Source organism: Erigeron canadensis, chromosome 5 (genome assembly GCF_010389155.1).
Source record: "Erigeron canadensis isolate Cc75 chromosome 5, C_canadensis_v1, whole genome shotgun sequence".
Classification (NCBI taxonomy): domain Eukaryota; kingdom Viridiplantae; phylum Streptophyta; class Magnoliopsida; order Asterales; family Asteraceae; genus Erigeron; species Erigeron canadensis.
The window spans coordinates 44,511,737-44,527,254 of NC_057765.1; the positions used below are offsets into that span (position 1 = coordinate 44,511,737).

The window sequence follows — 15,518 nt, forward strand, 5'->3', positions numbered from 1 at the left end:
AAATTGGAATCGTTACAAAAACTATGGAATGAGAAGAACTATGCAATTTTTAGTGAACATCTAACCTTTGATGGAATCATGGCATCTTTAAAAATTTTATGGATGAAATGTCTGCAAGACCAAGACTTCGATGACGCTCGCAAGGAAAAATTTCACTCTAACCGACCAGGAGGAAAGAGGATGTAGCCTACCAATTCAGGAAAAAGAAAAAAACTTCATCTATAAGTACTTTTTTTTTTGAAAGACGATTTTCTAAGGGTCTAGACATACATTGTCTTCAGTGTACCCGCGCTAGGACACCTCAGAACCGCTGCACCATGACCACGTGTGGGGGGGGGGGGACCCCAATTAAAACGCCCAAAGACACAACATTTAAATTGAGGTAAACCCTGCTATTTTAGAATTCGAACCTTGGTCTCACAAGATCCAAAGCCTTCATCAAAAGATTCCAATGCCATTGGGCTGTAGACCCACATCTATAACTCTTGTGATAAACAAAGAGTATGAAAGGATTTTAGTAAGTCCTTTGAGAAGGTAGGAAGGATTGTAAGAACCTTCGTTTGTCTTTCTTATTGTGTCTGATTCTCCGTTTTGTAATTGTTTTTGAACTAAAAGTTTGTTTTTGTGTCTGGACCTTCTATTTGTGATTGTTTTTGAACTAAAAGCTCTTTTAGTTCTAGTATATTGTTTGACTTTAGCGAACCTATGAATGTCTAGTATATTGTTTGACTTTTAATTCAAGTTTGAAAGAAACGGCCCGATTAGAAAAGGGCAAGGTATTCAAATTAAAATATACTATAAAGACCCATTTAGTAACTTTGATACTGAAAACTAAAATAAGAACACAAAAGAGAAAAGTCTACTTATAAACTATAAAGATTAAAGACCCATTTATTTAGTAACTTCACCGTAAAGAGGGCATAAGGACCACTCTTAACCCTCCAGTTTCAATATTTCATGGCTTGTTTTGTTTCCGACTTTGTGTTTATAGATCCTGTTTTACATGTTCTATGAATCCTTAAAGATATGATATATGTTATTTTACTCGTATTTTAATTTGGATGGCCTATTCAAACTTCATAACCATTTGATCCTTGGGTTATTCGGGAGGCCGGAGCTGATAAATGGGCCGATGTTGATCCGTTTTTTTTTTATTTTACCACTTTAAAATTTTCACTTTACATGTGTGTGTGTTTTTTAGTGGCTACAAGAGAAACACGTTGTGGGGTCTTTTGTAACAAACTGAATCAACCCTTTATTTTTCTGCAATTACATATTTTTCCATGCTTCCTTTTTGCGTTTATTGTATAAATCTTGTAAAACTCAAATAATACATATAAGTTTTATCAATTATTATATAACACATACAAAAATATTTAAAGTCAAGGTTAAAAAACAAAGATTCTGAAAACTCAAATAAAACACTTTTAATGGGATAAATGGAATAATAGTTATTGAAAAACATGTCGTAAATCAATATAAATAATAGTTATTGAAAAACAAATGGTATATTTCAACCAGATAGCACCTATTCTTATGACCAACTTTCTTTTATATACAACAAATATTAACATAATATCAACATAATTAAAATAAGATTCATGAAAACAATATGTATCAATTTGTAGATACTATAAAACTTTCAATGAACAAGCCAAATGTTTTAAACCAATATCAATATCATCGCTAGAATAACTAAACAAATTATGAGCAGGGTGCATGGAACATAAACCAAAACTGGGAGGCACTCAAATAGAAATCAATACTTCTAAAAGGACCTATTTATATAAATAATATTAATTGAACCCCCACCATCCATTTGTGACACCCTGCTCATCTGTACTAGAAACCGTACGGAATATTCATTAATTAATTGGCGACCGGCAAGGCATACTCTTGCGGCGGTTCACGGTGGTTTCCGTCATAAGCTCCGCCGTGGGTACTTCATACTTTGAAGACCTTTTCTTTCTAACAATTTCTGTTGAACCGAATAAAAGGACTGGTTCATGAACGGATTCAGGGGTCATAAAACCGTCTTCTGAACCCGGTTCAGGCAATGTGAGAACCTTGCATTCGTGAAGATATTTTGACATCATTTCTTTATCTCTTAGAATTTGGTTAATCTGTTGAAGAAAATAATGCATACCCACTTGAGAAAATGATTATATATGAAATGGTTTTTGTTAAAATAATGAATTTGTGTGGAAAATTACAACTTTGAATTGAAAAAAAATGAGACTATCTATATTAGGATTGGTAAAGTATAAATATTTTGTGGAAAAAAAGATTTATTATTTGTAAAAGTTCACAAGGAAAATTTTATAGTAATGTGCAATTTTTACATTACGATTTCTTTAAAATTTATCAACTTTATAAACAAGTTATATAAATGGGTTTTCCAAAAAAAAGGAAAATAAATTTGTATAATAATATAAAGAAAATTTTGAGTGAAAAATGCACATTGCTCTAAAAAGTTTGACCTCTGGAAAATGTGCCACCTCCGAGGAAACCCAATCAAGAAAACACAATTTACCAAGCAACACCCCATCAAATCTTAAAAAATCAATGCAAATATATATTTGAGGATTATATTATGCAAAGGAATACCATTAAAAGGAACTTGTAACAATAAATTAAAATCTTGAAGAAAAATATTATACTTGACAAAAATAGATATATGCACACAAATAGAATTGGAGACAAGTAATATACCTTGCAAGAAATAGAGCAGAAAACATATGGATATTGCAAGCTTCTATCACAACTTATGCAAATGCTACTTGAGTTTCTACATGGTTTTGTTTGTGGCCTTGGATTCAAGAATACACATTTTGCTTTATTTGCTACATAAGCCTACAATATTTCAAAAACATTAATTAAAAAATATCATTAAGAAACTTCCATATATAATTATCATCATATACATAAAAAATTCCATGAATTTAAAACTCACTTGAACATAAGCACAATCCATTAGCTTTTCAGCATCTTCAACTCTTATAACATTATGATACACATACTTCCTTATCTGCCACAAAAGATCAAACAACTATTTTTTATACATATAAAATTGTTAAATTTACAAATCAATAAATTAAAATGTGAATTAAATTGAACCTGTAACAAACGATGAGAATTATGAAGATAGATACAATGAGGGCAAATAGTGCCACAACAATCAATACAAAAAATATTTTTCTCATTCTTTTTTGCATCTTCATGAACAATGCAAGCTTCAAAGAATTTTTCAGTCAGTAAAGATTCAAGCCATGTTGGTAAATTTGTTGAAGGAGATGACGTCACCTGCAAAAAAAAGGATCAAAAAAGGTTAGTAGTTCTTGATCAAGATTCAAACTTGAAAATCCAAGATTGATCGATTTTGAATTTGGAGAAAAACCCACCATTTTTCTTGAAGAATTCTGGTTTGAAATTTTTGTGGATTTTGTATTGAGATGAGCAGATGAAGTATGGAGCTATCCCACCATTGTTGCCGAAAAGATTTACCGGTGGCGGCAAAGAATTGTACTATTGAAGGGACATTTGTATGTATAGTGGGATGCAATTTTGCAGGGGAGTGGTGACACTAATTTGTACGGTGGATTTATAGAAATTGTTTAATTTTTTCGAAAATATAAATGACGTTTGATTAATATTGTTGTATTTTGGGTTTTCGCATTGTTTTAAATAGTTCTTTTTGGATAAAAAGTTACTCCGTAATTTACTTTAGTATATTTTATTACTATATATATTTGGTAATAAGTTAAAAAACTTATTTAATACCAGATTTTAGTAAAATATACGACTGTATTTACGGTCGCGCTATAAATCTTAGTCAAATGGAAATCAAGTAAAAGCAAAACGATACGGAATATATCTATTGTATCGATTTATTTTTTCTTGGAATTACGATTTTTGAATAGCATTAATCGCTCCCAACTATCCAAAGATGATGACAAACAATATTTTTAACCGGGTTTTGTTGCACTCTAACTAATTAGAAGATCCAATAAAGAAAAATCTTAGCTTAGCTATTTGTAATAAGTAGGATTAATGGAAGCCGAATTTACACATAACATGATTTGAATCCCATTTAAAGGTTGAAAACTAGATAACTCAACTAGCTATATGCATGTAATGGTTTAGTTGATTGCTTTTTAAAGACATGACAAGTATCGGCTTATGGTAATTTTACTTTGATAGGCATTTGATGTGTGTACGATATATAAAAGTACGTACTTTACGAAAAATATATCAAAGTATGTAAGTTTTAATTCCAATAAACGATATAGCAATCTAATTATTAGTTGACTAAATAATTAGTTATTCAACTACTATATTATATATGTTGAAATTTAGAAGTGCTAAACGAAGCCTAAACGAGCCTAAGGGGTTTCGTTAAGGTGCATTAAATAATTGTACATTTACCATAAAATTCAGGGTGAGCTTTTGATGTAGAAACATACAACTCTTTTATACACGTTAAATGAAGCCCTAAGAGTTTTGTTTAGCATTTTCCAAAAAGAAAGACACGTAAAATTTAATCTCATAACAAAACAAAGCACTTGAGCTGATATAGTATAATTTGTATATAACGATTAAAGATGCTAAACTTAAATTTATAATGAGTATTTTGTAAAACTTATACTAGCGTATATATTTATGCGTGGTCGTGAAATAATTTTGGTCGACAAGCAATTAAATTTAACAGTAAAGCCATCGGCTCGTCTGCTGATGTGAGTCAACTTGCTTTATTTTGGTACTACATGGTGCTAAATTGGAGTGATATGAATCAATATATATTTATTTATTTATAGCTTGTCATGCCAATATACGTAAAACTGTAAAAGTATATATAGCCACTCGAAAGCCAGATTGAATGCCCCTAGACTCCTAGAGCTCTACCTTTGCAGAATCTGTTCTGCTTCTACCAGTCTTATTAATTTGGGCTCATTTCTACGTATCCTGATACATAAATATGAGCCTGCTCCTATATAGATTGTTTGGCAATATCTCCGGCCTGGTTAAGCTTAACATAATATGAAAACAATAAAAGATATATATGGTATAAAATATTTTTAGACCTTTATTTACATCCATCTTCAAATGTTAATACCCGCCATTTGGTAGCCAAACCATGATAAACACCGTTATTTTATGGCAAATTGATACTCGTAACATTTATTTTTAATAACAAGTTTTATTAATTAAAACTGTTGAGTCATGGATTTGCTGAGAGACTCAGCGAGATACTTCACCAGTGAGCTCTCAGCGACCTATATTATTTTCGAGTTAAAGGATAAGTTAAATGACTCATCGTCATATTTTGTAAGTCAAATATGGACGGGAAAATGAAGATAAGGAGGATGGTCCCAAAGACACGTGATGCAAAATCAAGATGAAGTCATGTGACCTTGTACCAGTCTAGTACCAAAGAGTTATCTCTTTCATGCAGTTTTAGGAAACAAACAAGATGAAGAAAGAAGAACTCTGCAGATCTGAACCATCCTCCAATAGATGGTTGACAACCTTCACGTGTCAACATCTATCGGGTTGTCATGTGATTCTCAACTCTGCCTATATAAAGAATCACTTGACCTAGCCTCCATTCTGTTGGTCTTTGCATCTTTTATACTTAGAGTTTTTCTTTGTATATCATTGTTAAGTTTTTGGTGCGTCGAAAAACTTAACAATCTTTTCTTTGTTCTTATTGTAAAACCAACCGACCATGTATTCACTGTTTAGTTTATAATACATATAACTAAACTTTCTTTCCTTCTTGCTCTTGTTTTAAGTAGTTTACATTAGTTAGTAGATTACAATAATCCTGCAAACGTTGGGACTTTTAAAAACCACTCTAGCAAGACGTTAGTATCATAATTATAACATTCTAAGCATATTAGATAGCAAGACACTAGTAGAATGTTCATTTTAAACTAAAACTTTTATGAAAAATTTGAAAATTGGCAATTTGACACAATGTGTTTTAATTGTGTTTTATAAATTGTGTAACCTAAGAACACATTGTTTTAAGTTCTAAATCACAGTGTGTTTTTGATAGCACGTGAAAATTAGAAAGTTGTTTAAATACATTGTGATATGAACTTAACACAATGTCATTTCTTAAAACACATTAAAAACACATTGTTAAATTCAGATCACAATGTATTTTGACTAGTTTTCTAGTTTTCAAATGATTATAACCCGACACTAATATCATAAATTCATAATTATACGAGTAACATATTTATAAGAAATTGACAACCGAATATTAGATAGTGTTGGATCTGTTTTGACACACAACTTGTTTCAAGATTTTATGATCTTAATGTTATGGGGAAAAGTTTGGTAAAACATGCAGTACTTACTTAGGTAAAACAAGAGAGATTATGTAAAATTCAAGGGGGTTTATGTAAAATTCAGGAGAGTTATGTATGTTTATCAAATTCAAAGGTTTAATATGTAACTTTTCTTAATGTGACAGTACCTCTAAGCTTAGATAAGTTTGTAGTACGGATCATTTTCCCTAATGGTTATTTGAGTTATTTTTTGTCATAGTATTAATTAACCTTTACTCGGTAAGTCCGTATTATTTAAAAGGCTACTGAAATAAGTAGCCCATACATGCATTTTGGGCTTCTACGTGTTGTGTTGTATGCAATTGAGGCCATTAATTCATGCCAATCCTAAAAGAAAAAAATGTTACTAGCAATTTCCTTGTATCTATACTCTATAGTACCAGTGGTACTATATAGACTTCTATAGCGAAAACAAAATTGACTTTGCGCATATCATAAGCCGATACAATAATTTTGATTAATTTAAGCTAATACAACATTGATCAGTTCAATATTTAAATTTAAATGTGGAGTATGATTAACAAATTAAGCAAACCGATATATATGTACCAAAAACTATACTATATATGACTCTAGGGGTGTTGATGGGTCGGGTTATTTGGGTTTTGGGTTATTTGGGTCGGGTTATTCGGGTTTTGAAACATTATAAATCAACCCGTAACCCAAACCAAATAAGCTTTGGGTTATATGGGTTTGGATTGTTCGGGTTCGGGTTTTTTTTGGTCTGGTTTTGGGTGACCCATATAAACGTGATTGATGAATTTACGTGCAACTTAAAAAGATTTGTTAGTTATGCAACATTGCAACAATGTAAATTCAATTTCAAAAACTTAAATAATATTGATATTTATTTAAATTAACAAACTTTTATATCCAAAACGGTTGAAAACATATAATTTTAAGTTTTTTGAATTCTTGAATGAAAAGATAGTTGTTTTATCGTTAATATTCAAGAATATATACTTTAAACAAATTTGATGTGTTATATATTAGTATATACTAGCATTGTACCCGTGTGTTGCGGCGGTTTGATGGTGACAACGACTGGCAGTAGTAACGGCGGCCGTTGTGGTGTTGGTGGTGGTGGGTGTAACTATAAATGTAATTTATGTAAATGGGTAATGGAGATAATCTAGAAGATAAGAGATTGATTGTGTAAATTAATTTATTAAGGGTAAAATGGTAATTTTACATTTAACATTTTTATGAGAGAGAAAGTGATAATTATTATAAGATAATATAGATATTGAAATAATATTTTTTCATCGGAGTTGTTTACTGTGACATGAATAGCAATATATCAGCATAACAAAATCATAATATATCAAAGTTGTAAATTGTCACCATATATATCATAACATAAAGATTAACTTTTTTTATAGTTTTTTTTATAACTTTTACTAAGACATTTAACTGATTAAATATGGCATAAATATATTTAAATTTGATTAAATATAATTGTTTGATTGGTCAACGTTACGTATTCATCAGTAATAGACTATACCACAAGTAAATGTTAATTTGAGAAAATTAGAAGAAATACACGGATATATCCTTTTCCATATGGATTACATATGTTTATCTAATAACTAAATAATGATAATTTTTTATTGGATATAGCCTTTTCCATATTGGATTAGGATCGAATATATAATTTTATATAAAAGAAACAAACATCTTATTCGGGTTATTTGGGTTGACCCGGCCAAATTATTGAATTTTTACCGTAACTCAAACCGATTAAGCTTTGGGTTATTCGGTTTACGGGTCGTCATTTGGGTTAACCCGAATAACCCAACCCATTTCACCCAAACCCATTCGGGTTGGATCGAATTATTTGGGTTTGGTTATTTTCAACACCCTTATATGACTCGATCTGCTATGAGATGAAACATAACATCGATCAAAGGTATTTAAATTCCAAGGATAAATTCACACTGCACTCAAAAACCAACTTTAGTAATTGTTTAAAGACTTCGATTCATACACAACAGTAAACAAGAACATCCCTAATTAATAATAATACCGTCAGTTTCAAACATTAACTCAATACAGCAAGCTGGAAAGAGTGCATACAAACGCAGAGAATGAACATAATAACACCCTAGTTAGCTATTTATAAAAACCCGACCGGCTTTTCTTAGTACGGTGAAACACCCACGTTGCCTGCGGTCAATAAAGTCTCTTTGATGCGAAGATCACCTCCTTCCTACACAGTCACAAATCAAAATTGTCGATGGCAAACCAGAAATACCATTAGCTAGAGATAGTATCCATTGAACACAAATAGTTGTTAATTAGTGACAACTAAAAGTTTGATAATCTTGGGAGAAATGTGTTTCCATTTTTATTTTTTTTTGTTACCTACACAAAGAAAATAAACATATGAACATTATCACATGATCCACTAGCTAGAAACAAGATTGTTTACCAAACGAAGCTTTTTGTAATGTTTTGAACATTGTTATTTTATTAAAAACTAACAATATATATGCATGATTTAATTATTACCTGTTGGCAAACATTGGTTTTCTTAAGGGGCTGATCAGGCATAAGACCAAAGTGGATGTGAGGAAAATGTGCCCACTGAAATAATACACCGAAATTAAATAAAATTAGTTCACAAAATTAAAATAAGTAATTATCCTATCTAGCTAACTATTAAAATGAACGTACTAATTAGAAAACTCTACCAAAAGATAACGAGTCATTTTTCAATCGTAAGGTAAACCAGCGAATTGCTAATTCGAGTAGAACTGTATATTATCAAACGTGGAAAGTGCTTAATTGAAAGTGTACTATAACTATTGTACATCTTTTAAATCCTTAAAAAAAAAATGTGACTGTTTGATAACCAATTTTTGTAAAAATCCAATTTTAAGTACAAAGTTTAAAAGTATAATCTAACTAAATTCAATTCTATAAGAGCCGGATTGAAGGAGTTCATTAATTTCATCACTTTAATATTTAAAATAGGAAGCTTGTGTCGATCGATCATGCATATCTTACATTCTTTGCAGCTGCACTGAAGGCTTCCCTATGACTTATGTCTGGGTTTCCTGCTTTGATACGTTGGATCTCCTCCCTGCAATATTCAATTCCATTTTCATTTTCGAACTAAGCCAGCTACATTAATGACTCGCTTTCTGTTGACTCGGCTGCATCACGTACGTCTAGCTAATTACTAGCTTTCCTAGGTACCCCACTTAAAGGATACACATGCGAACTCCATGGTATTGTGCTCTAGACATTATGCACAACGGAGTTTACTTTATATATACGGTAACATGCTGTATATGCATACATTTGCTGTTAATTATCCACTACAAAAAATTTATCGTTTGTACGTACCACTTTTTAAAAATGCGAAAAAATTTGCTAAGTTGTTCATATACTTAAAAATGTGTACAAATAGTCTACATTAAAAAGTGTGGAAAAAATTACAAGTTTCACATTTAAAAGTGCGAAGAAAATTTGTACACACTAATAAGTGTGTAAAATATTAGATTTGTACGCACTTTAAAATATAAAGATCATTTTTTCGCGGGTGATTTCTACGCACTATAAAAATCATTTATTCGCGGTAGATTTTTACACAAGTGCGAAGAAATCGCCCGTGAAAAATTGATCTTCACACTTATAAGTGCATAATATTAAAATTTGTACACACTTATTAGTATGAACATTTTTTTCACACTTTTAAATTTGTACGCACTTATTAATGTATACATTTTGTATACATTTATAAGTATGAACGATTCAATAATATTTTACGCACTTTTCAAAATTGCGTAGAATAAAGTGTGTAGAATTCATTAATTTGTTGTAGTGATCAAGCAAAAACCATTTTCTGTGCAACAATGTATATGACTAATCTAGCTAGCTACAATGGTCTCTGTGGTTTCAGATCGAGAATGATGGGGAGATGAAGAGATGTCAAAGGGTCAGGTAATTATTAATTAATTTTTAACGGTATAAAGTGAGTTTTGTTAATCAGATTAATTAAATACATATTAAGTAAAATACTAAAGAGAGATATTGAAGAAATAACACCAAATGAAAATTATACATACTTGATGAACCTGTTGTAAGCAGAAGGAACTCTCTGGCGCTTTTCTGGAGCTGCAAACATATATAGATGTAGAAGACAAACATAAAGACAAAAGTAAGTAGATTTGACATTCAAAATCTTTATTTATTCTGACTGTTTTTTTTTTTAATTTTATTTGGCGTGACCTCTGTCTCTCTCTTATCATAACTTCATCATTATATCTCTACCTATCAAGGAATTCTCACCCATCTTAATTTCCGGGGGAGATATATATATATAGATATAGATATAGATATACCCTTTTTTGATTTCACACACATGCAATATCTCACTAGCAAGCTACTACACACAGAAAGGAGAAATTAATAGATAGTGGATAAAATATGTTTTACAACATTTGGTATAAAAAACATGTTGATAAACCATGCATATCTGCTATGCAAGGGTTGTGAGCTCATTTGATTGTAGCAAGTTTTAATTTAGTGTGGTTTTAATTCTAAAAAAATCTTAAGAAAGAAAGAAAAAAAGCACAACATTCACATATAACCAAACTTAGGTCAATTTCTTTAAATGTCTAGGAAATTCAACAAAAAAGAAAAAAACATCCATTAAGAGAAATGTAAAATGTAGATAAATATATTAGGGTTTCCTAGTTGGTTGTTTTAATGGTTGAAGAGTAATGAAAGCCAGTCTATATTTTGCAGAAAGAAAATTGCCTTTTTGGTTGTACAAGATTGAATGACATTTGTTTATAATATACAATACTCTAATAAAGAGAGTAGTGAATTGAAATACTGTAAAAGCTAAAGAAAGAGATAGAGTTCCTACAGCACATCCAATAAATGCTTTAAGGCACCATTTATATGTAAAGCTTCTGACAGTACAAACACTGAACTATTTTTATCACTTTCGTTCATTCATTCACTGAAAAACTAACCGATTTCTGCCCTTTATATATCCCAAAAATAAAAATCAAACAAAGAATTACTTTACTATTAATTAGTATAATCTTCAATCCATAAATTAAGCTAGCTAGCTAGCTAGCTAGATTTCACTTAGCGATTAATTAATTAAGATGTAATTATAAAACGAAAGAGTCGAGATCTTGATCAATATATAGTAATATAAAAAAGAAAACTCAAGCTGCTTAATTACGTACGTCTATTGACCACAGGAGGTTTGAGAAGCTCATCGACTCGAACAGGCCCGAACGGCTCTGGAATATGCTGATTCATCAACAGGCTGGAGGGGTTGTTTCTCATTTCCTCCTGCATCATCCATCGATTATTATATAAACTTGTTCAAATCACCTTGTGAAATGTATATATACATTTTTGCGGAGCTAATAACATATGTAAACTTGATGACAATTCAAAGCTTTCACTAATTAAATATTAACCCTAACTATATATGCAAGAAACCTAGCTTAAAAATGTCTAGGAAATTAAAGATGACACGTATATGTAGAGATAGTAATTAGGTCATCTGCTACATGCTGTGTCTAGCTATCTGATAACATATTGCACAAATTTGATATGCTTTGGAGATATGCACAAATTTGTTCTTCTGGATCTTTTAAAATTCGCATGCATATATATCAAAATAAAGTTCGGCGGATAATTTGTACTTTTTTTCTAATTTGGTAGCAAATTAATTAGTCTCTGTGATTAATCAATTGTACCAAGATAATGTTTTGATGAGAAAAGAAATTATGGCCCGCCAGCTGCTGCTGCTGCTGGAACTGATTTGGAGCAGCAGCAGGAAGACTTGCACGCATGTTGACAGGCAACACCTCCGCGCAGTGGCCACATCGAACCGTAACTGTTGCGTACAAACTGCTGCTAGGAACACACACCTACAACACATGGAAAAAACATTACATACGTACGATGACACATATTTAACAAAACACGTACGTACGTACATGTAGAGAGAGCTGCCTAGCTAGGATAAGATCCTGGCGATTAGATGACGAGACAATTATTGATGCACAAAGATTCATCAAAACACAAGTTTATACATTCATACACGGATATTTTCATTATGCACAGTGATTTTCAGCTAATAGAAAAAGATTGTTTATTTGTTTTAATTTAATATTTGTTTATTTTGACCAAAACTTATATATAAGTTTTCTTTGAGATGAGAAAATATATAATGTAATCTTGCAAATTAATTAATGCATCTTTTGAGTATATGCTTATAAATTAATTAATTAACATGCAGATCTGGTCATGCAAATGGCACATACCACGAGTATGGTGTGACAGAAATTGCACTGGACATAGCGGAGTTGCTCGTTGGGAGGAGGAGACAGGTGGTAATGGTGGTGGTGGTCCGGTGAGAAAGAACCTGAAGATGACATGTTTTTTCTTATATAATTAGTCTGTTAAAATTTTCTATCTTCTGTTGTTTTTGATTGTTGTTGTTTCAGAGATTGATGTGATTGATTGATTGTGTTTGGGATCTGGCCTTTGTGTGTGTGGGTGTTCTCAGAGACAAGTGAGAAGGAAGTAACAATATAATGCAAGAGAGAAAAGAGCAAGGAAAAAAAGGAGACCCACTATATAGTAGTACTCCGTAATGCTAATACTACTAGCTAGCACTTGTATAAATCAAACCCCACACTTCTCTCTTTGTTTTTGTTTTTCTTGATATATATATATTTTATAAAAAAAATAGAATTTCGTTTATGAATAAATGAATGCTGTTCTCTAACCCTAACACATGCTTGTACTTTGGTTAGGTATGTTGAATACTTTGATTGATCCATTCTAATAATACATGACAAAATAGAGAAATTAGTGACCAAGTTTTTATCATATATATATAATTGTTTGTTGAACGACATAATTAATTCATACACAAAGAATTAATGTTAAGGATATGACGAGTACAAGTCCACTAAGTTTATTTGAGGGTGTTAGGGATTATGTTTTTAAAGCATTATCTGATTATTACGTTTTGTATATCACAGATAATATATACAAGTGTTTGGATAAAAAAGTGATTAACATAAAAATAAAAAAAAAACATAGTTTTGAAAATACATTTACATAAATTGGATTTGAACACGCAACATTATTTTCAACTTTATTCGGCCTCAATAATAGTTGGTCATTCCAAAATGGTGTGACAAATATAACCTCTTTAGCTCTCTTCTATGATCGCTTCGAAAAGCATTTTTCAACTCGCTAGCTTCATATTATTTTCGTTGCATATCTGTAGCTCCATATATATATATATATATATATATATATGCCTAGCTCGATCTATGTATGAAATGATAAAAATAAGCTCGAAATATTCCAATCTAATCAGTCTAATTAACTTTTTAGGAATCGAGATTCCTTAATTTGTCCACAAGATCGAAAATATACAAGCTAGATTGATAAGAATATTGATTTCTTACTATAACATACAACCGTTTACGTGTTATTATTGACACTTGACACACAATTTGACACGAAACTAACTATTTATACTACTAAACTTAATAGTTAAATTGAACCATATTGTGAGTCTTCAAACCGGTATTGTGCTTTTGTGTTGGTTGATATCGTCTCTTGCTACTCCATTGGCTGCACCTTTTTTTTAAATTAAATGTACCCTCATCGAAGAGTCACGTCTAATTTCCATCTTTGACAAATGACAAACAACCACTCTAATTTTTATTAACAAGACTTAAACACCTTAGTGATTTTATTAATTAATTAGCGTATCTATCATTGAGAAAGTATACTCTTGCAAAAAGTTTACAAAATGATGTTGCATTTACATTAGGGATACCTTATATTATTTATGTTTGTAGCTATCAATAAATCTCATGTACAATGTTGAATTGTATTTTTTTAGTTTGACAGTGTCTAAAGCTAGCTACAAACATTTGGTATAGCTAGCATATATATATGTTAAATCTTGACAATCCATATGCAACAAGTAATTACAGAAGTATGTATGGAAGAGATCGAGAAAAAGTTATTTTTTAACCAAATCTTGTTGCTTTCTTTTTTAACCAACTTGGTGGTGTGGATCGAAATAAAGAGGAGAATTGAAGGAAAATTGTATGGTTGGCATTCCCGATGAATGCATATATGTTTGTAGGGCAAGGCAGATCAGAGAGCGGCAGAGGTGGGGGAGAGGAACGAGAAAGGGACGTTTGCATGGAGTGATTAGCTTTCCCACATTCAGCTGTTGTTTTCAATACTTATGAGCTTTTTGTAATTAAGCCTTTAATTTCGAGATGTTTTCTTTTTTCAATCTATTTTTGATTTTTGACACCTTTTGTGAACCTTACTAATAAGGGTACGTTAATAAACGTTTAAGTAAACTAATTTCTAAATAAAGGTGAGGAAACAAACTCTATGGAAATTAAAATCAGATGTTGCCACCCAAAAGAGTAGATTAATCTTTCAAAGTAAGTCATGTTCCATCCAACTAACGTGTTTTTGAAGATGTTCATCGATATATTAATCCCTTGGGTTCTTATAAATTACACATCGTGCTAAGAAAGTTGCAGTGACGTGGCAAAATTGGAAGAATTTTTCATTCATAAAAGTTAATTAGGATCTGAGGTAACTAATTAAATTTGGAATACTCTAAATTAACTAGACTAAATAATTTATAGTAATAACATGTGACGAGTATATTCTTCCATGCAAAATTTCTAGAGGCCAGTACAATTCTTTTCAGGAGGTCAAAGTTACACATTGTGGCAATTATTAAAGTAAGATGCACGTTGTTGGGAGAAATAGAAGTACACAATATTGGTCTACAATAACTTAACGTTTTCTTATGTATTGTTCTTTTCAATTTTAATAGTAAGTACCATAAAGATAAGCAGATAAAGGTGGTTTTTTACTAATTTTATAAACACAAATCTAAGCGCGGGCAATGTTTTACTAATTAAGTACATAACACAACTTGTTCCGTCTAAAATAAATGGTACGTACAGTAGTCAGTAATGTGTTCGTCACACAGGGCGGCAAGTGAATTTCAATCTCTATGTGCGAGATCAATTTCAAAAATAGGGCCTATATACAAAAAATTACTAACTGCTTATAAGATTTCTTAAACACGAAATGTTCATATCATAAAGTTAGTTAGAACTT

The 15,518-nt window shown here is 31.1% G+C and overlaps 2 protein-coding genes across 2 annotated transcripts; both read right to left on the reverse strand.

Annotated features, from left to right (window-relative positions):
• Positions 1 to 1,865: 1,865 nt before the first annotated feature.
• On the reverse strand, positions 1,866 to 5,097 carry LOC122601900 (protein RGF1 INDUCIBLE TRANSCRIPTION FACTOR 1). Its single transcript, XM_043774634.1, has 5 exons — positions 5,092 to 5,097; positions 3,118 to 3,303; positions 2,954 to 3,028; positions 2,713 to 2,853; positions 1,866 to 2,123 (listed from the first exon to the last, which is right to left on the reverse strand). Exons 1-5 carry the CDS (start codon positions 5,095 to 5,097, stop codon positions 1,866 to 1,868), a joined length of 666 nt encoding a protein of 221 aa, XP_043630569.1.
• A 3,202-nt stretch (positions 5,098 to 8,299) lies between these two features.
• On the reverse strand, positions 8,300 to 12,953 carry LOC122600380 (axial regulator YABBY 1-like). The gene is made up of 7 exons (XM_043773089.1): positions 12,659 to 12,953; positions 12,089 to 12,262; positions 11,567 to 11,675; positions 10,430 to 10,478; positions 9,366 to 9,441; positions 8,868 to 8,942; positions 8,300 to 8,565 (listed from the first exon to the last, which is right to left on the reverse strand). The coding sequence occupies exons 1-7, from the start codon at positions 12,770 to 12,772 to the stop codon at positions 8,497 to 8,499; spliced, it is 666 nt and encodes a 221-aa protein (XP_043629024.1). The 5' UTR covers positions 12,773 to 12,953; the 3' UTR covers positions 8,300 to 8,496.
• Positions 12,954 to 15,518: the final 2,565 nt, after the last annotated feature.